General features: G+C 54.3%; 1 protein-coding gene across 2 annotated transcripts in view; it reads right to left on the bottom strand.

The window, feature by feature from the left end:
- Nucleotides 1-553: 553 nt before the first annotated feature.
- The window catches only part of lrig1 (leucine-rich repeats and immunoglobulin-like domains 1), a 26,026-nt gene continuing 6,208 nt past the window's right edge, over nt 554-20,371 (bottom strand). For both annotated transcript variants that reach the window (XM_067255140.1, XM_067255149.1), the window contains exons 3-18: nt 20,166-20,240; nt 15,612-15,749; nt 15,293-15,436; nt 14,026-14,169; nt 13,750-13,893; nt 11,715-11,858; nt 9,474-9,554; nt 7,304-7,375; nt 6,817-6,888; nt 6,485-6,648; nt 5,871-6,191; nt 5,186-5,467; nt 3,661-4,095; nt 3,447-3,578; nt 3,034-3,324; nt 554-2,562 (exon numbers count right to left, since the gene is read on the bottom strand). In XM_067255140.1, the coding sequence (XP_067111241.1) occupies nt 2,402-2,562; nt 3,034-3,324; nt 3,447-3,578; nt 3,661-4,095; nt 5,186-5,467; nt 5,871-6,191; nt 6,485-6,648; nt 6,817-6,888; nt 7,304-7,375; nt 9,474-9,554; nt 11,715-11,858; nt 13,750-13,893; nt 14,026-14,169; nt 15,293-15,436; nt 15,612-15,749; nt 20,166-20,240 (2,800 nt within the window). In that variant the 3' untranslated portion in view covers nt 554-2,401. The remainder of the gene's footprint in view (nt 2,563-3,033; nt 3,325-3,446; nt 3,579-3,660; nt 4,096-5,185; nt 5,468-5,870; nt 6,192-6,484; nt 6,649-6,816; nt 6,889-7,303; nt 7,376-9,473; nt 9,555-11,714; nt 11,859-13,749; nt 13,894-14,025; nt 14,170-15,292; nt 15,437-15,611; nt 15,750-20,165; nt 20,241-20,371) is intronic.

The following is a 20,371-nucleotide window of genomic DNA, read 5'->3' as shown; positions in this document are numbered from 1 at the left end:
CAGACACCTGCGATCCGGACTCTCCCACAGAGGTGAAGGCGAATCTGGAACATGCCTACCGTAGCACCGGCTTTGGGGGACCTTCCAAAACAAAAAGTGACAGGAAACCCTAGACGCAAACGCAGATGTGAGGTCACATTTGATGGTATCTTGTCGTAAGCCAAGTTTTCTGACTTGCGGGGTGTCCTTCACAGAGCGGCAGTAGGTAGCGGAGGTGAGGGAGCCGGGCACGTCCACAGGGAGACGGACGGCCCCACAGGTGGGTGTGTTTGTCACACTGCCTGTCACGAAGCTGCCGCAGAACAATGCGCAACATTTGATGGCTGCACCAGGCGCTCAGGATCTGTCTTGGGGGGGCTGTCAGTCACCAGCTGGAATGTGCAGCCTGTCCTGGCTCTGACCCCCTCCCCCCCCTCCCCAGATCACAGGCTCTCGCTCTGGGCTGGATAGACCAGTCCAGTCCTAGCTACATTTACGTCACCGTGTGCAACAGAGAGGTGGGTTCATCTGAGAACCACTCAAGACACACACACACAAAAAGAAAATCATAATGTATGATATCAAAATGTGATTTTATTAGACACTGCAATGCCGTGTAAGACACTTCAATGTTTTTAGCTTTGACAATGGTACAATGGCTTCAGACAGTCTATTTCAATAAATTATTCGGACCAGATATAATGTACTGTTTAACCTCATTCAAACCTGGATACACTGGGGAAATGTCCTAGTAACATCTGAATGATCTTTTATGTAATTCTAGCTTTCTGATAGTTCCTTTGTTATACTCTGTAATTGTAAAAACATGTCTAGCGTTGATGAGGCAACTAGCAAATACTGGATCAGAATTACACAAAGCCAAAATGGGCAAGACCCATGTACGCATTACACAATGTAAAACGTTAAACTGATCTTTGTGTGTCACACTGGCCCCAAGTATCCAGGCTTCGGGAAGAGGAGGAGGACTTTAACTGCATTTGTCTTAATTTTGGTTAAGAGTCCATTTTCACAAGTTTCCCAAACAGTAAGCTGTTCACAGAATGAAACATCCTCACCACGTACCAATAACGTTTTACAAAGACTCAACAGATACCAGCTTTACCACTATTATATATGGTCTGGTTTGTGTTCTGACAGGCGAATACTGGCCATCCTCAGCGTGAACATGGAGCAGGCGACAGGTTAGGCACATGACAGCAGTAACACAACTGATGCAGTAACACAACTGACTCCACATGAACTTCTGGTTCAACCGGTCAAGATCACCATTCCCTTTTACAGTTGAAATATACATGGAGCCACATTTGCTATAAATGTGTATTTGAAACCAGGTATATTTGTTGAGTAAAGAGTGAACAAAAACATTGGAGTTACAAGCACAGGAGAGGGTCTTGTCTGAACCAAAGGCTACTGGAGCAGGTTTTTGGTAGTCACTAAACAGGTGGAAGAGCCCTGATGTTCCTCTAATCCCAGAAACATGGAAAGTGATAGGTTACTCTGAAATGGAAGAGTTTACAAATCCATACATCATGTCCCTAAGCTGCTTTGTCAGATGTAAGTAATGATGAGTAACTTGAGTACAAAAGTGCTTACATGACCAAAACCTAGTTTGTCCATCAAAACATCCTGCCTTGTACCATATCACGTACCGAAATAAATTAAACCCAAGTTCATCCTTCATGAAGTACCACTGAGTGTAAGTTATGTTTGTTTAAGGCCATGACTGGCAGTGTTTGTCAAATACATTCAAGTGCAATAAAGTGTTTCCATGGTATGTGAGTGCACTGATAGATCTCTCTAAATCTCTTGATATATGATGAGTCTGGTTCTAGAGTTCCTGTGATCCTGTAAGGCACCGGAGCTGAAGCCGAGATGTCGATGAGGCTCATTTTGAAAAAGACAAAAATACCATCACTCCTTTCTTTATCATGCACAGAATAAATTCAAATACTCTTTTGTAAAAGTTATATAATATATATGCAACCTCTTATGTACACGTCAAATGTCCAATGGTATAGCTCTCTTTCTCAAACACACATATACTGTACATTATTCCCTACATTTGCATGCTTCAAATGCAAGTCATTTATTTGGAGCTAGGTTGTGATTGGCACCTCCCAGGGGAAGGTTTTAAGTATGTACATCTGATACGCTCGGATGGGACGCCACCCACACAAGCTTCGCCTTCAAGCTCCGGACCCCGTCCCCTTCCTCGCGCCCCCGTCCCCTTCCTCACGCCCCCGCCCCTTCAGCCCCAGACCAGAGGGGGAGGGGGGGAACATTCTCCTCTATTTGAGGTAGCAGTCCAGTTCCCAAAGAACAAGGTGAGTTTGTTTTAGTTCAGGGGGTGTGCAGAGGGGGGGGCGCCTGCTAGTCGCTGGCTCTCCTGAGGGGGGCGCTGTCACTGAGTGGCTCTGGGAGCGTGCCCGTTAGACAGCAGAGTCTTCCTCAGCTCCCTCTCACTGTCCAGCGCGGCTGGGGAAAGCTTGACCGGCTTGTGGAACGACTCAGCTTGTGACGGGGAGCACACGACGATCTGTCCTGCTCTCTTCCCAGGCAACCCTGAGACAGAGAGAGGGGAGGGAGAGAGAGGGGGAGAGAGAGTGGAGAATGAAATAGCAGGCCAGTGATGGCACACGCAAACATGAAGACCTGTATCCACACACAGCTCTGGGCTACAGGATGATGAATGGCTCTAGAAGGGCTGCGCTGCGAGGGCGATCCAGCTTGGATCCCTCCTAGCTGAGGGAGCAGAGTCCCAGGCAGCACAGGCCCAGACCTGCCCTGATGGAAGGCTGCCAGCGCTGGGAACTCAACGCTGCCTGGCTGCAGCTGGAGGTGGGAGCTACCCTCAAGACTCCCAGGCTGACAGCTATGATCCAGCTGTCAAGAAACGACTGGGACCCATCCATCACCCTCCTCCCTTTCACCATCACCGCCTCACAGCCACAGCTGGCAGCTACGAACGCGATGGGGTTTCAGCGAGCGACTGGTGTGACAGCGACGGTCGTCATCGCCGTGGTGACACCGTACCTTGTCTGTCTTGGTGGTTCCGCTGTGACGTCACTTTGTCGTGGTGGCCGGGTGAGCCGGGAGGCTGGGGGTCCCTTCGGACTCCGTTGGGGGTCCCGTTGCAGTGTGGGGGGGTGTAGTATCCCGTGTCGGGGTGCAGGGGGGGGGCGCTGTACTCCATGGGGGGTGTGTGGGGATGCTGCTGGTACTCCAGGCCCACTGGTCCCATCCCCTGGGGAAGGTAGCCGGGGTCCTTACAGTAGCTGCTCCCATTCTCCATGCAGTCTGTACACACCACGGCACCGTCGAAGCCTGCGCACACGCACACACACACGTTAACCCTGTGGTTTAGAAGCCCGTCCAGCGGTTCCTTGCGTGCTGCGTAGATGAGTTGAGTCCTGGAGCGTGTGAGAGGTGTGGAGGCCCAGCCCTACCTGAGGTGTCCAGGTGTCCGTTGGGCTGGCCTCCCCCGCCGGCCTCCACCCTGATGCACACGTCCTGCCTCTCAGACAGGGTGCCCTGGGAGGACAGGTAGCTGGGCACATCCGGGGGCACGATGGTCTCATCTGGAGGGAGAGGGAGGGGTGTCAGCAGGGTCAACATCAAACCATCACCTGGGTCACCTGGGCGTCGCCTGCAGACCCTCACCTGTGTTGGTGACGCTGCACTCCTCGCTCTTCTTGCGGGTCTGGTAGATGATGCACACCCACACCAGCGAGGTCACCACGATGCTTGTCACCACGGCGATGACGATGATACCCACGGTGACGGTGCTGGGGCCGGAGGGCGGGGCGCAGACGGGGTGCTGCTGGCGCACGCTCAGCTGGCTGTGGGCGCGCTCCGTGCCCAGGGGGTTGGACATGACGCAGGTGTAGCGGCCCTCGTCCTCCAGGGCGGCGCTGCCGATCACCAGCAGCTGGTTGCCGGGGGTGAAGTGGTGCCTGTCGGAGGGGCGGAGGGGCTGGTCGTTGCGTAGCCAGGTGATGCGGGGCGGGGGGCTGCCCAGGGCCTTGCACTGCAGAGCCACCGTGTCGCCAACCACCACGCTGCGATCCTCCAGATCCTGGACCAGGTGAGGGGTCTCTGTTGGGAGGGAGGGAGGGGTTAGAGATGCACTCGGCTGGGAACATAAACGCAGGTGTGGTGTTTGGCCCTCTAACTATGTTTCCGAGTTCAAAACAAGCACACAGACCAGGTAACAGGCAGACAGGAGACGCACGGCAGTGGTGTGATATGATGCAGATCTGCGCTACGGAATGTTTACGAAAAGACTCCTAACTAAGGAGTCCTTCCTCCAGTTGTATTAGTCTATGCTGACTGGTGATCTGTGTGCATTGAGCTGTGTGTATTTGCGTGTGTGCGTGTGTGTGTGTGTGTGTGAGGGGGTGTGTGGAGAAGGCTTCTCCTCTCAGCAGGAAACACACAGATTAAGAGATCTCACTTAACCCGCCCCAGCCTCCCCTCTCCCTCACCCCTCCCTCTGTTCCCCCTCTCCTACCTTCCAGCCCCCTCACCCCCCGCAGGGCCCCATAACAGAGGCCTCCCAGTCACCCCAGGCCAAACAGAACCGAGCCCTTTACATTGGATGAAACTACCCTCCAATATACAGCACAAAGTAAACGTGAGAAAATTTCGTCTTGAGTATTTCAGAGAATCCAGGGAGTTCCCATCTTCCAACCTCCACATATTTTCCTACATGGCCATTACTCAGCCCCACAGCTCAGGAATTAGGCCTTCCCCTCCCACCCTGACAGGAGGCGGGGTGGGAGGGGGGCGTAACAAACACCCCTCTGTGAGCCCTACCCCTCCCCCTTCCAACCCCAGCCCTAACCCCTGACCTTTGACACCTGACCTACAACAAGGCCACAGCTGCAGAAGGAAAATAAAGGGTTTGGGTCCCAAGCCGAAGGCTGACCAATTCCCAAGTGGCTTGGGGGTTATTTACGTGGTAAAATTTCCCAAAATCCAGTTAAATTAAGTTAACTGAGAAAGTTAAAAAGCTCAAATGAAATCCAAAATGGATCTCAGCTGTGGAACGTGTAATGTGAATACTAAATGATTTGATTCAATGAGGAAATAATACATTTTGAGGAAAGGAGAGGAGACTGGTAGCATGTATAACGTCATGTACGACGTCACATATGACGTCATGTGTGACGGCGGCATGTCTCACCCAGCACGGTGAGGCTGGCGTTGGCCGACACGGTGCCTGCCGTGTTCTTGGCGGTGCAGCTATACACGCCCATGTCCTCCGGCTTTACGTCCGTGATGAAGAACACGTCGTCGTCGGGCATCACGTGCATGCGGCGCTCGCGAGCGGCCGGGAAGTCCGTGCCCCCGTCCTTCTGCCAGGCGATCTGAGGCGTCGGGTGGCCCTCCGCGGCGCACTCCAGTCTGGCCGTGGTGCCCGTACGGATGGCTCTGTCCTGGGGCGTCTTGACGAAGGAGGGCAGAACTGGGGGAGAGGAGAGGCTGGGTTAGAGTTCTACTGAGCAGGGGACCAGCCTCAGACTGCTCCAGTGAAGCGGTCAGCCAGGCTGACACAGCAGGGAACTGATGGACACATTAGTTCCAAATTCCTCTCTGAGCGAGTGAGAGAATGAGGGAGGGTGGGAGAGAGAGAGGGAGTGTGTGTGTGTGTGTGAGAGAGAAGGCTGAAGAGATTCTTGGAGGAAGAGCTCTGAATGAGCCCTAATCTGATTTATTCTGTCCCACGGTAGAACAGCTCTCCTATGCTGTCTAACTCGGCTAAGTATCTCCTAAATTACAGAGTTATCCGGAGGAAGTCATTTCTACGCACACAAACACAAACTAACACACATACAAACTAGCACACACACTAAAAAGCACAAACTGACCATTGACTGTGACGCGGGCCTTGTTGGAGTAGGAGGAGCCAAAGTGGTTGGTGATGATGCACTGGTAGCGCCCCTCGTGGGCGAAGGTGACGTGACGCAGGTGGAGGATGGTGGTGTACTCCATCACCCCGCCCGGCTGCGCGCGGACGTGGGCGTAGTTCTCCATCTGCGCCTGGCGCAGCAGCTCCTGGTCCTTGCGCCAGGCGAAGGTCATGGGAGAGGAGCTGCTGCTGGCGGCCGTGCAGGTCAGACGCACGTCGCTGCCCAGGACGGTGATGGTGGTCTCTGGCTGGACCGTGATCTGAGGCTTGGGAAGGTCGTCTACCCAGAGGAGAGGGGGGAGGGGGGGATGAGCACGGAGGGAGGGAGGGCAGAAGGGAGGGAGGTGTTAGTGTTACCTAATAACACACATACTCGACTGGAAAAGCAAACTAACAAAACCCCCCACACACACACACACACCAACCAAAACAGAGAAGCTTAGATATTTGCATACTGATGTACAAACACTGACTCACACCCATGAATAAGCCTTTCAGATCCAAACAGGTGAAATCAGATAAACAACCCAATAAATGACGTGCACAACTGTCGGGCAGAGCGACGCGACTCACCACAGACAAAGCTCTCTGTCGGAGCCTGGAAGATGCTGCTGCCCTCCAGGCTCTCGGGATGGGCACAGGTGGCATTCACGTCCTCTACCAAGTCCCGTGTCACCAGCCACTCGGGGAGCCAGCGAAGCTGGCAGTCACACAGGAAGCTGTCACTCTGGATCATCCTGAGAGGAGAGGACGGCTGTTATCTGACTGTCTGTTTTAGAACAGCTCTGATCAGACTGAGGAATAAGGTCTCACTTCTTTTCCCATGACTATAGCATCATCGTGTATATAATATCTTGTGTGTATGTGTGTGTGTGTGTGTTACAGGTGAGTCATGATCAACTCACAGGCTCTTGAGGTTCCCCATCTTGCTGAAGGCGTCTGGCTGGATTGAGCGGATAGCATTCTCTCCCAGGTTCCTACGGGGACATTAAACAGAGGGCTGTCAGTTGTGATAGGAACACACACACACACACACACACTTCCAAATGGCTTGTTTTAAACAAGGTGGACAGAGGCAGGCATGTTAGACTGAGGATACACTCTGGCACTTGCTTTTCTCTCTCCTCCCCTAACAGCCAGGGCCTGCGAAAGAGCTTATAGAAATTCCATTTATTCTACGAAACTGACCATATGCTCAATAACTTTGTTCCCTTGCACCAGGAAAAAAGGCCAAAGTTGAGTCTGCAGACTAACGAGAGGGAAGCAGCTGGGCCCTCGCAAACCCTGTCTTCTCCTTTTACAAAGACGTTATTAAATTGCTAGCAGCCCTCTCAGGCAGCTACTTTTGGCAGCCGCGCTCGGAGGGGCCCCAGTGCATTGTGGGATACTCACAGGTGCTCCAGGGCTTCTAGGCCTGAGAAGGCTTTCTTGGCCACCGACTTGATCTTGTTTCCAAACAGAGTTCTGCAATTTCCAAACATGAAGGGCGGCGATAAACGGAGGGAGAGAGGTAGAAGAAAAGAGCAAGAGAGTTGAGAGGGGGGGTGGGGGGAGTTGAGAGGGGGGTGGGGGGAGGGGATTGGGTTGGGTGGGTGGGGGGAGGGGATTGGGGTGGGGTGGGGGGGTGGGGTGGGCAAACATGAGACAGAAAAGGAGAGGAAGAGGGGAAAGAGAGAGAAAAGCACAATTAGTGAAGCTGAATCTGATAAGAGCGAAGGGATTGAGGTATTGGAAATCCGAACTGTGGAGATTAGGACGAAGGCTGAGGGAGTCTGGGGGCCCGGTCCGGCCCTGCTCTGCTCTTCAAACACCACTTTTATCTTTATTAGAATTTAATAGCGATGACAGGGTGGGTCTGAGAGCCTGGGAGGAGGGGAGGGGCCCGGGGGGGAAGGCGGGGGGCGGAGGGGTAGTCACATGAAAGGCCAGGTTCTCTCACTGTTGGGACAACACAGCTTGTAGGGGGAATAAAAGTAGCCTTGTCAAGGCCAGGTTCAAGCAAGGAACAAGCGTCTCTCCCCCCTCCTGGGGGTTTAATCCCAGACGCTCTTCAAAAGCAGCGCCCCCCCACCCCCAACCCCTATCCTCCGTTTCCCACCGTTCCTCCTCTCACCCCCCTCACCCCCTCCCGCCATCCTTCAGCAGTGCAGCAGGGCTGAGACCTTGCACTCTGGGATGCTAGGACTGGGCTGGGCTGGGCTGGGCTGGACTGGGCTGCTAGGACTGGGCTGGGCTGCTAGGACTGGGCTGGGCTGCTAGGACTGGACTGGGCTGCTAGGACTGGGCTGGGCTGCTAGGACTGGGCTGCTAGGACAGGACTGGGCTGCTCAGATTGAGCTGGTCAAACTGGACTGGGCTGGACAGACAGGAGTGGTCCATAGCTAGCATGAGTCATTCCTATTCTCTTAGCCTGGATGGTGAAAGAGGACCTGTGGTCTGAAAGAGAGACCTCCAGTAAACCCAGATTAGACATACAACAGTGGCTGCCTCCCATGAGGGGATATTCCCAAGCCGATCTGGGAGGACACAAGACGTTCCGAGGAGACTTTGAAGTCCCCCCTCCCTTTATCTTGTTCCCAGCGTTGGTGAGCGTGTTTTCCGGCCACCCCACCCGGGGCGGGTGGGGGTGGGGGTGTTGTGCCAGTGCTGGGTACAGCGGGCAGTTTCCGCCGACACCCCTCCCAGCGAGACAAAAGGGCCGGGGCAGAGGCGGGGCGCGCAGGGCTAACACGCCGTTTGATGTTGATGACCGGGCCCACCCCCCAATTTCACCCTCTCTCAGCTCCTAACAACAGGGCTTTCTAGACGAGAAGAGTGGAGAGGAGGGATGGAGGGAGGGGGAGAGGGGCTCAGAGCAGGCTTGCTGGATCTCCTGCAGGTCCACAGAAAAGCCCTTTCACTGGGGCTCACTCAGGGAACGGCCTTGGCTGGACACCAGCCTTTTTACTTGATGTGTGATGACTGCATTGGACGCTGAATGCTTCAGCTCTGTGTGCATCTTAAGTGCTGCTTCACTCCTTATCTGGACTGGTGACAACAGGGTTTAGACAAGGAGGGTAAATTATGAAAGACCATAAACTATAGACAAAAAGTCATTTCCAAGGTCTCATGGCCTCCCCACAGACCCCAACTAAACTTCATGGCCACTGGAAGAGTCAGACTGAGATAAACCCCAGATGAAAAACCGATTTGAACAGACTGGGGTTTTAGGCCAACAGCAGTTAAAATATAAACCTGGATGCATCATGAAGAAAGCCTCATAAAAGCGGAGCGGCACTTCAAGTCATCTCTCAGTGTAGCACTTCAAGTCATCGCTCAGAGTAGCACTTCCAAATGATGTGTGAGGCCCTGAGGGGAGAGACAGAGACCGGGGCGGCTCTCTGTTCGACCTGCCCAGGCCGTGCTGGAGGCTGGGGAGAGCACCAAGAAACGCACTTCTCACACTGGCTGTGGGGAGGGGGGGGGGGGGGGTGCAGAGAAGTGGAGAGACAATCGCCAAACCAGTGGCAGGCCAGCGAGCTGAAAGGGAGGGGTGGTGGAGGGAGGAGGGGGAGAGACTCACAGCTTGTTGAGGCTGTCTAGTCCAGAGAAGGCCCCATTGGTGTCCTCTATTGTCCCAGAGATGTCGTTATGGTCCAACTCCCTGTGGAGAGAGAGAGAGAGAGAGAGAGAGAGAGAGAGAGAGAGACGAGAGAGAGAGAGAGAGAGAGAGCGAGAGAGAAAATAAGAGATGAGAGCGATGGAGGAGCGACGGGGAAGGAGGAGGGTAGTTCAGAGTACTCTGTAGCTTTAGAAGAGACGTAGTTGGAAGTCACGGGTTGGCCCCACCCACTCCTTCTCTTCCCCCCCCCCCCCCCCCCCCCATCCGCACCTGGCCTAAAGAGCAAACTTCTCCCTGCTGCTCTGCTCTGCCAGCCAAGCGCATTCTTTCCTTTGAGGGAGGGGGGGGGGGGGGGGTTACTGGAGGGAGGAAGGCACGCCACCCCAGCGCAGGCATACACATGTATAATTCATGACGGCATGGAGAGATTGCCGGGCGCATAATGCCCTCTGGATCCAGCCAGTTGGGTCTGGGAGTCCTGGTGGAAGGTCTGTGCCACAGTCACAGCAACTGCTGCTAATGAAGCTGGAAATAAATGAGACTGAAGCTAAACTAGAGAAGAAAGGAGCCTTGGGTCTGCCCGGACACTTCTAAACGCATGCTGAATAGACTTCATTAGCTGCTCTACCGGGCTATCCACACCGGTGAAGTCATCTGGGCACTGGGAGCCCTCTGAATAGCAATCAGGAAGAAAAACAACAAAAAAAGACTTGGACAAAGATGTGACTCGCCGCTCTATCGCACGCTTTGTTTCCCCTGCCATTAAGGGACTTTCTTTCAAACTTTGGAAAGCTCTTTGAGGCTGATGGTCACTCACACCCACACAGTCCTTTAGCACTCAATACCCCCTCTCTTCCAGCCCCTCCACCCCCCACCCGCATCCACAGACCTTCCCTCCGCTTCCTTTCAGAGCCTCTACAGTTCGACAGGACTGGGCTGCCAATTTCCTATTCTTTCTGGCTGGCTGGGCGTGAATGGCCGTTGCCTTGTTAATGCGGCCCAGTGGTGGGGGCCCATGCAGGGGCCGGGGGAGGCCAGGGGGGAGGCCCCTGAAGACTGGCCCCCACTGCTGAAAAGCCTGGCCTACACAGGGCTTTCACACCCCACTGCAGGCTCCAAGCCCACGCTGCCATGGCCAACAGTGCAGGCCCAATTAAAGCTAGCCCCGGCTCTCTTACAGGCCTGGTCTGTGCCTACCATCCAGCACAATGATTAGATTAGACCTGCCTGAAAGAGAGAGGGAGCGAGAGAGGAAGAGATCAGGAAGAGAGAGGGGCGGGGAAGAGAGATGCAGAGAGGAAGAGGAAGAGAGAGCCAGAGGTGGAGCAGGAAGGGATAAGAGACATGGGGAGGGCGAAAGTAAGAAAGTCATTAAAAGAAAGAATGCAAAAGATAAAGTGGGGACAGAATAAAGGGAGCGAGGAGGCAGAGATAAAAGGCTAGTGAGAGCGGAGAGGAAAACAGGAGATGTGTGTGGGGATCGGCGGGACAGACAAAGCCGGCAAGTGAGAAAGAAAGGAAAAAGTGAAAAAAGAGAGAAAGGGCGAGAGAGGCGAGCAAAACAGAGGGCCTCTCACACAGCTACCCCCCTCTCTCTCTCTCTCTCTGTGCCAGCAGAGAAAGGTCTGTATATGCCTTGGCTTGTCACCCCACTGTGAGAAAGACCTTGTCTAGCGAGCACAGGCAACACTCTTTTCTCTGGCTGGCTGGCTGAGCAGAGCTCAGGCCAAAAAGACGCAAGGAACCAGCCCTTCAACAGCCTCCCTCTATCCCTCCATCCCCCTCTCCGTCTGCCTGTGCGGGGCCAGTGTAGAAGGCGGACTCCCATCCTGCTCTGTTTTAAAAGGGCCAGGAGCCTCCAGGGAGGTTAGCACCGGGGAACACATGTGCATCTAGCTTTTCTGGGAACCCAGTAACGCACAGACTTAACAGGGAGGGGAGAGAAGAAAACTCCCCCAAAAGAAATGTTCTCCCAGAAACCATGACAATGGTGACGCATGCACACCTCGTCAACGCACACACACACACACACACACACACACAAATGCAAATGAGACAATGGGCAACCGTCTCAAGTAAACAACTGCAAGGTGTTTCACAACTGCCCACGAGGGACTAACGAAAGATGCAATGGTTCCTCCAGCCTCTACCTTCAGGAAGGAACTAATGTTGTGTGCCTTGGGAGGGGTCAGGAAGACTTACAGGGTGCGCAGGGACTTGAGGCCTTTGAAGGCTCCTTCGGTCACATGGCTGATGGAGTTGTGACCCAGGCGGAGGGACTGAAGGTCTCCTAGCACGGCCAGGCAGCCCTCATCCAGGCGGGTCAGGTTGTTGTACGACAGGTTCCTGGAGGGGGGAGCAGAGGAGGGGGAGGGAGGGAGGGAGCGGTCAGGACTTGACACAGCACAGAGTGGCGGCAGACATCTTTTTTGTTTTGAGGTTCATTGCCGACTCCCCTCAACACCACAATTTAGATGCTTCTATTGTGGTCGTGGTGGTTGACGTCGGGACGATCACGGGGAGGTGAGACGCAGGGGGAACATATCAGATGTTTTACTGGTGCCAGATGCATCTGTCATCAAACTCTGGATCTCACCGCTTTTGTTCAAGCATGAAACTCAGTTCTCCACTCAGTCTCCCATCACTGCATTCTTTATGGTCTCAATCTACCAGTGGCCTGACAGGATATGTGGTGTGTGTGTGTGGGCAAGGTCTGGACCGGAGCTGGGGGCAGTGTGGTCAGTCATGTGTACAGTCTCTCTGCCTCCTTCCTCGTCAGCCTGTCTCATCCGGAATGTAATAACAGGCGAGCCATAAAGCAGGCAGCTCTGGAGCCACACACAGGGACAGCACACCACTATCCCCTTGTATCACAGTCATCAGGGCCCACTAATAAAATCATATAACCTCTCACTGTGCGGACTGCAACAAGATGGAGCACGGATACAGAGGGTCATCAGACACACACAGGCTGATATCAGTTTGAAATACATACATGAACCCACACGCAGAGTGCTGTCCTTGGCGCCAGTGATGCCTAACAACGGCCCAGTTAGCAATGCCTCACCTGAGCTAAGCTGGACACTGGAACAGTCGTGTCAACACAGTCTGAACAGCAGAGATAATACCAGCTCATTCATTCGACTGAGAGACGGGGATCCCCTCTGTAATTACCACAACACTGGCAACACAGGATTACACGCTAGTGGGCCAAACCCGTTTGGAGACCTGAATACAGGTGCTTAAAGAGGACTTAGCTACTGTCAACCCCGGCTGTAATTATGGGCTAAACAGGCTTATCCTGAGAGGAGTGCATATTGAGCGTTAAGTCATTTAGCCGAGGTTCAGGTGCGGGGAGAGGCAGGCAGGCAGGGTGTTGGGAGGCAGGCAGGGTGTTGGGAGGCAGGGTGGCAGGGTGTTGGGTGGCAGGGTGTTGGGAGGCAGGGTGTTGGGAGGCAGGGTGTTGGGAGGCAGGCAGGCAGGAAGGGTGTTAGGAGGCAGGGTGTTGGGAGGCAGGGTGTTGGGAGGCAGGGTGTTGGGAGGCAGGGTGTTGGGAGGCAGGGTGTTGGGAGGCAGGCAGGCAGGGTGTTGGGAGGCAGGCAGGCAGGGTGTTGGGAGGCAGGGTGTTGGGAGGCAGGCAGGCAGGGTGTTGGGAGGCAGGCAGGCAGGAAGTGTGTTAGGAGGCAGGGTGTTGGGAGGCAGGGTGTTGGGAGGCAGGCAGGCAGGGTGTTGGGAGGCAGGGTGTTGGGAGGCAGGCAGGCAGGGTGTTGGGAGGCAGGGTGTTGGGAGGCAGGGTGTTGGGAGGCAGGGTGTTGGGAGGCAGGGTGTTGGGAGGCAGGCAGGCAGGCAGGGTGTTGGGAGGCAGGGTGTTGGGAGGCAGGCAGGCAGGGTGTTGGGAGGCAGGGTGTTGGGAGGCAGGGTGTTGGGAGGCAGGCAGGCAGGGTGTTGGGAGGCAGGGTGTTGGGAGGCAGGGTGTTGGGAGGCAGGGTGTTGGGAGGCAGGGTGTTGGGAGGCAGGCAGGCAGGAAGGGTGTTAGGAGGCAGGGTGTTGGGAGGCAGGCAGGCATGGTGTTGGGAGGCAGGGTGTTGGGAGGCAGGCAGGGTGTTGGGAGGCAGGCAGGGTGTTGGGAGGCAGGGTGTTGGGAGGCAGGCTGGCAGGGTGTTGGGAGGCAGGGTGTTGGGAGGCAGGGTGGCAGGGTGTTGGGAGGCAGGGTGTTGGGACGACAGCAGGTACTCACAGTTCGCGCAGCTTCTGGCAGAACCTCCAGCCGTCAGGGTTGATGTGGGAGATGGAGTTGTTGCTGAGGAAGAGCTGCAGCAGGGAGCTGAGGCCGTACAAGGAGCCGCTGTTCACCTCCATCAGATTGTTGTAGTCCAGGTGGCTGCAGGGGGAACAGGACACAGGCAGTATGGGTAATGTAATTTGGGTAAAAAAAAAAAAAAAACTCAACTTAAGTTCACGCCAGTGTATTGTAGATGTTTGGAGGTCAGAGGCAGATCGTCGGGACACTCACAGTGTTTTCATCTTGGCCAGGCCCCAGAAGGCTCCGTCGGTTAGCTTGCTGATGTTGTTTCTCTGGAGCTTGAGAACCTCCAGACTGGCTAGGCCCTGGAAGGTCAGGCCCTCCACCTGCCTCAGACGGTTCCTGTTCAGTTCACTGTAGACACATCGCCCAGGAACACGGTCAAGAGGACAGAACATACATGGCTTGTTTCTCTATTTCTACATTTCACAGGTTCCATGAAGACAAGGCCGCTAGTTACAGCAGCTCATTACTCTCCTCTCCTGGTTCTAATTAGCATTCATCTCCACAAACCCCCCCAGCAGGCATTCCTGAGTGATCTCCGTTCCACCTGTGGCCCCTGTGCCCAGTATGGGCCAGCGCTGCACACCCCTGGGACCTGAAGGGTCTGGTTGCAAACTAGGGTCATGTTCTGACCTGGGCATCCCAATACAGGATCACAAACCGGCATCAATCACTCTAAGGTCAACTGCAGTAGCAAACATCAAACACATGGAAATAGCTCTGGGATAAGAGGAACTAGTCCATCAGGGAGCGAGGCCAGAGCATTTCAGCACATGACATTTCAACACCCTTCCCTTTCAAGGTTACTGAATAGAAGTCATGGAGAACCGTCTTCAAGGAGAGGAGTAAAATAGAAATAGCGTGCGAGGTGTTGGTAAAGCCCTCAGCTCTCTCCGCTGGGCTGTGTCACCTGCCTGCACCTGGCGAGCAGGAAGTGTGATATCACAGCCCGGCAGCATAAACAGCCACACAGGCTCTTTGTGTCAGCTCCATGTTGCCATAAGCATGTACAGATACAGTGTCACCTGTGAAACAATAGGCACCCGGGGAAGCTTCTGGAACCGTGGAGTGAAGAGACCCGTAGCCACAATGGAGCAGACTCCCATTACCTGTGTCTCCTTCTCCCCACAGTGGAGGTGTGGAGGTGTGGATGAGGCTACCTTGGCGTAATGCTGCAGGGGAGGGCCGGGAACGGGGAAAAGAGCCATCATGGAGCGGGCTCAGGGAGAGATGACCCACTCAAGGTACACAGGGAAGGGCATAAATCAGCCAGGGAATGGCTCTCATGTTGACCAAAGAAGAGTCTCCCCCCAGGAGGGCAGGAGGTCCCACTAATGGCCCTCACAACTAGTCTAACCACTATAGACACACTGCTCAGATTCCAGTTTGCCTTGGTTTCCCCCCCAAAAAACAAGCTACCACTCTTTCCACAAGCAAGGCTGCTCCGGCCGGAGTCAGGAGGAGAGCTACTCACAGCTGGGTGAGCCTGGGCAGCTGGAAGCCCTTCACAGGGACCTGGCTGAGGCGGTTCCTGCTCAGCCTGAGGACCTGCAGAGACGAGCCCAGCTGGTCCAGAGCTCCAGACTCCAGAAGCACGATCTTGTTGTTGCTCAGATACCTGGGGAAACAGAACAACACAACCAGGAATGAGCGTGATGAAGAAAGCACAAGCGTCAGAACCAAGGACAAAGAGGACCTCCGCGGCACTGACAGGACGTTGGATGTACGTGGACCAGGGAGAGGTTCAGTAGAGGTATAGGCAGATGGGGGGGATGTTTTGAGGTTATACTTACAGATCTTTGATCTGGAGGCCTGCAGGGAAGGAGTGCCCTCGCACTTCACTGACGTCATTATTACTCAGGTCCAGCGTTTCCACGGAGACCAGTTCCCTCATGCGCCTGCCCTCAATGCTCCGGATTTTATTGTGGTGTCTGAAAAACAGAGAAAAATCAATAAAAACAAGAGACTGACATCTGCGAGACAAAATGCACAGTGTGCTGTCACTGCTTCACAAGATAATGCAACTCGCCATCTATTCTGAACCAATCGGGGCTGCAAATATGTGCTTTTCCAGGAGCACACAAGACCCCGTCATTGTGCTCCTAGTCCACTCAGGAACAAAGAGAGAGAGTACACACAACCAAGTGGTCTCCTTCAGGAGCAAACGTCAGCTCGAAGAGAATACAAACATTCCTCTCCAAACACTACCAAGGCCTCTGCTGCAGTCCAGGCTGAGGGCTCTGTCATGGAACATTCTAGATAGGTGACCCTGATGGATCACTCAGGACTCTAAGAGGAGCTCTAAACACTTGAGAGTGTGATGAGCTGTAAAGGGTCAACACTGCTGGATGGACTCAGTGTGTCCAGTTCACCATGAAATTAACAAACCCTGTACAGTACTGGTAAAACAAATCCCAGGTCAATCTAAGTTACCTTACACACAGTTTTTCAGCGAAGGAAACACCCACAAAAAGAATCTATGAGGAGAGTCTGGGAGAAGTTTGCTAAATGTCCCTGGCTGGTCTGTTGCATTCAGACAGGCAGGTGTCCTACCAGTCACACTATATAAAAACAAGGTCAATCCCTCTGCCCCAGGGCCCCCTCCCCCCTCCCTCACACACACAGGCTAAAAGAGCCTCTGTAGGCAAGTGGGGGGGGGGGGGGGGGGGGGGTGGGGGGGGGGGGGGCAGTCCTGCTGCAGACCACCTGAATAAACAGTGGTGGAAAAAGTAAAGGATGAGTAGCAGTCACTGACCCCCCCCCCCCCACACACACACACACACACGACCCCTGCCCCCCCACACACACACACATACATACACACACCCCTGCCCTCCACCCCACCCCAACCCATACCCATATGAGAAGCCTGTGGGAGCCACATGATGGAGGGCTGGAGGGAGAGACTGACAGAGCCTCTGCGGAGCGGGGGGGTCAACAGCTGCTGACCCTCGCTGGGAAAAAACGTCTCAGATCTGACTCCAAATCAGAGGGTGAGGTTCGGTTTCTTCCCATCGTTCTCTCTCTGTCTCTCTCTCTCAGAAGCTGACCCGAGAAGTTCCGCCCAGTGCGCCTCTAACCCACACCAAAGTCTGTCTTTCTCTCTCTCTCTGCTTGTCCCCCTCTCACACTCTCTCCATCCCACCCTCCCTCCCTCCGCTCTCTCTTTGATGTTCACAGCTCCATTCAATCCATTTAATTCCAAATCTCACAATCCCCCATTGAGCATATGATTATAATCAGATCATTCTGACACCTCTTTTGATGTATAGAAGCACAACATGGAGACGTTTGTTCACGTCGATCCAGCCAGCCCTTTGGTCAGTGATTTCAGGCCATTGTTCAGCCAGCCCCTGTTTGATGTTGGGGACCAAAACAATAGAATAGTTATCTCAAATCACATCATCCCATTAGCACTATGAGTGTCTATTGGAGTTGTTATGACTCCTGCCTTTGATGTTGGCAGGCCAGACAATAGAGCAGTTTGTGCACATCTAATGTCACTGGGCCTGTGTGATCCTAGGAGTAGCGGAGCTGGCCTGCTGTGGCATTCTGGGACTGGGGGATCTCTTTGGAAAGACCAGGTGCATTGTGGGCCTGATTGGATCTTGAAGCAGTGATTAATGCAGGACCAAAGGCAGGCGGACACACAGGTTATCTGGTGAGCTGGTCAGGCACGCTCTCTCTGGTTTATCTCTGCCTGATGGACCGCACTGGAGGGAGAACCAGAAGAGGCGGATGGCTTTGTGGGAGGGAATAGGGGAAGAGGGGAAACTGCAGAGAGGGAGGGAGAGAAGGAGAGAGGGAGGGAGAGAAGGAGAGAACAGAGAAGACCACAGAGGCTGATCTCACAGAATGGTCATCATTGCTCCCTCCCTCCCTCTCTCTCCCCCTCTATGCATTCACACAGATGGGTGGTGCAGACACCCCCTCTCTTTCCTGTTGCACCCCTCTTTCCCCACGGTCCATCCTCCTCTTCCAGAGGCCATAGTCTCACACAAGCCCTGCAGTCAGACAGCATTCCGACCGCTCTCCACCAACCATACAGGAATTCTGCCCGCACTGGTGTGCCATGTCTGCATGAGCTGCCAAGGCACACGGACCAGGGTAGGAACTGGCTGGGCTGCTGCCAAGGGGGGGGACGGGGTGTTTGGGCTGGGGGGGACGGGTATTTGGGTTACTTTTGGGCAAAAACCTGAGCCGGGTGCATGCCCCCCTTCTTCTGCCCTCTTCCTCCAAACTTCGCTTCCCCTGTGGTAACCGTGGCGATGTCACCCTGAGTCCTTCACTTCTTGTGAAGTCTCCACCATCTTGCCCCCACCACCATCCCCCACTCCCCTTCCTGCCTATGTGTTTTACCATAAGCCCTGTGACTGACAGCACCAGCTGCAGTGTTCTACAGGCCATCAGCTGTGCAGCTTTGTAAAGATAGGTCCCTGGGCTACCCATAGCAACAGGCTTCCAACCAGGCCAAAAAAAGAAGCCAGAGCAGAGAGGAGGGCTGCATTCTCCTGAACCAGCCAACGAGGGCCGGGGTTCATTTTCAAACACATAACTGAAGAACACTAACACATTTGAAAGGCTAACATGCAACAGGCTGAACACCTTGACGGGGAGGGGGATGGGGAGGGGCATGTTCTGTCTACAGTCGTTGGTCCTTCTGAGAACCTACAGGGTGACCCAGAAGGCGAGGCAGGGACGTGGCTGCTTCTGAGGCCTGGCAGAGAGCAGCCCTGCAGGGTAGCACCCAGCAGCCCTGCAGGGTAGCAGCCAGCAGCCCTGCAGGGTAGCACCCAGCAGCCCTGCAGGGTAGCACCCAGCAGCCCTGCAGGGTAGCACCCAGCAGCCCTGCAGGGTAGCACCCAGCAGCCCTGCAGGGTAGCACCCAGCAGCCCTGCAGGGTAGCACCCAGCAGCCCTGCAGGGTAGCACCCAGCAGCCCTGCAGGGTAGCACCCAGCAGCCCTGCAGGGTAGCACCCAGCAGCCCTGCAGGGTAGCACCCAGCAGCCCTGCAGGGTAGCACCCAGCAGCCCTGCAGGGTAGCACCCAGCAGCCCTGCAGGGTAGCACCCAGCAGCCCTGCGGGTCCTCCCACCCCCGTAGCAGTGGAGATACAACACAGACTCCACACAGCTGGGGAGGCCAACTGTTTATCCCCAGCCTGTGGACTGTCTCTGTGTTTCCCGGTTGAACGGGTCTAGTGTCTTCTCTACGGCCATACAGAAGGACGACAACGGTTGGAAAACAAGGCCTCACTGACTTTCTGCAGAACAGGCGAGCAGGACAGTGTCACAATTGTGTGTACTGCGGGAGACTGTCAGCCTCACAGCTGTGGCACACACGCCAGCGCACACACACACACACACACGTATACACAAGTATACACAGACACACAGCACACACACATGATCTCCCCAAATAGGGCAGTAAATCTCCAGTGAGATGCCAGAGCAGGCAGTCCCTGCAGGCAGAGTTTCACAACTGTAACCAGGAGGGCCTTCCAACAAAGCTCCCATCATCGTCACCTTGCAAAATCCAACCAACAAGAAACTTGGGGGTACACAGCGCACACACACACACCACACACACACCACTCACCTAAACAGGAAGTCCTGTGAGAGAGTAGAGGAGAGGTTGTGGAGAACTAGTGTAGCCTAGTTGAAACAGTTGACACTAATTTCGCAGTAAAAATAACAGCCACACATGCCATTAAATCATTGTTTTTAGGTGACAAAGCTGGCTATGACTGTGGTTTATATGAAGTGGTCAGTTGCCTATGTGAGTCAGAGAGGCTTAAATTAAACAAGTGAAGGAGGAAGCAATGCAAAGACACCTGACTATATAAAGCCCAGACATATAGCCAGACAAATAGTCTGACATTTACCCAGACAGCTAGCCAGGCAGTAGACAGACAGCTAGCCAGGTAGTAGACAGACAGCTAGCCAGGCAGTAGACAGACAGCTAGCCAGGCAGTAGACAGACAGCTAGCCAGGCAGTAGACAGACAGCTAGCCAGGCAGTAGACAGACAGCTAGCCAGGCAGTAGACAGACAGCTAGCCAGGCAGTAGACAGACAGCTAGCCAGGCAGTAGACAGACAGCTAGCCAGGCAGTAGACAGACAGCTAGCCAGGTAGTAGACAGACAGCTAGCCAGGCAGTAGACAGACAGCTAGCCAGGTAGTAGACAGACAGCTAGCCAGGTAGTAGACAGACAGCTAGCCAGGTAGTAGACAGACAGCTAGCCAGGTAGTAGACAGACAGCTAGCCAGGCAGTAGACAGAGGGATCCCAGCAAAAGACGTAATGGACGTAATGGAGGTTCAGTGGTGGCTTCAGTGCTCTATACTCACAGGTAGAGTGATAAGATGTTAGGAGAAGCCTTCCCTAGACTTGGGATGGATGTCAGCTCGTTGTGGTCTAGGCGTCTGAAACAAACAAACAACAGACAAAATTGCTTGTTGAGAAAAAACGGAGGGGGCAAGAGATCATGCCGTATCACAGAACTATGTTGTCAGCAGATCAGGAACGAAGTCATCACTGTTCAACAACTGTAAAT

Source organism: Osmerus mordax, chromosome 1 (genome assembly GCF_038355195.1).
Source record: "Osmerus mordax isolate fOsmMor3 chromosome 1, fOsmMor3.pri, whole genome shotgun sequence".
NCBI lineage: Eukaryota > Metazoa > Chordata > Actinopteri > Osmeriformes > Osmeridae > Osmerus > Osmerus mordax.
Note: the sequence above shows the minus strand (reverse complement) of the source record. Positions and strands in the feature narration are given on the sequence as shown.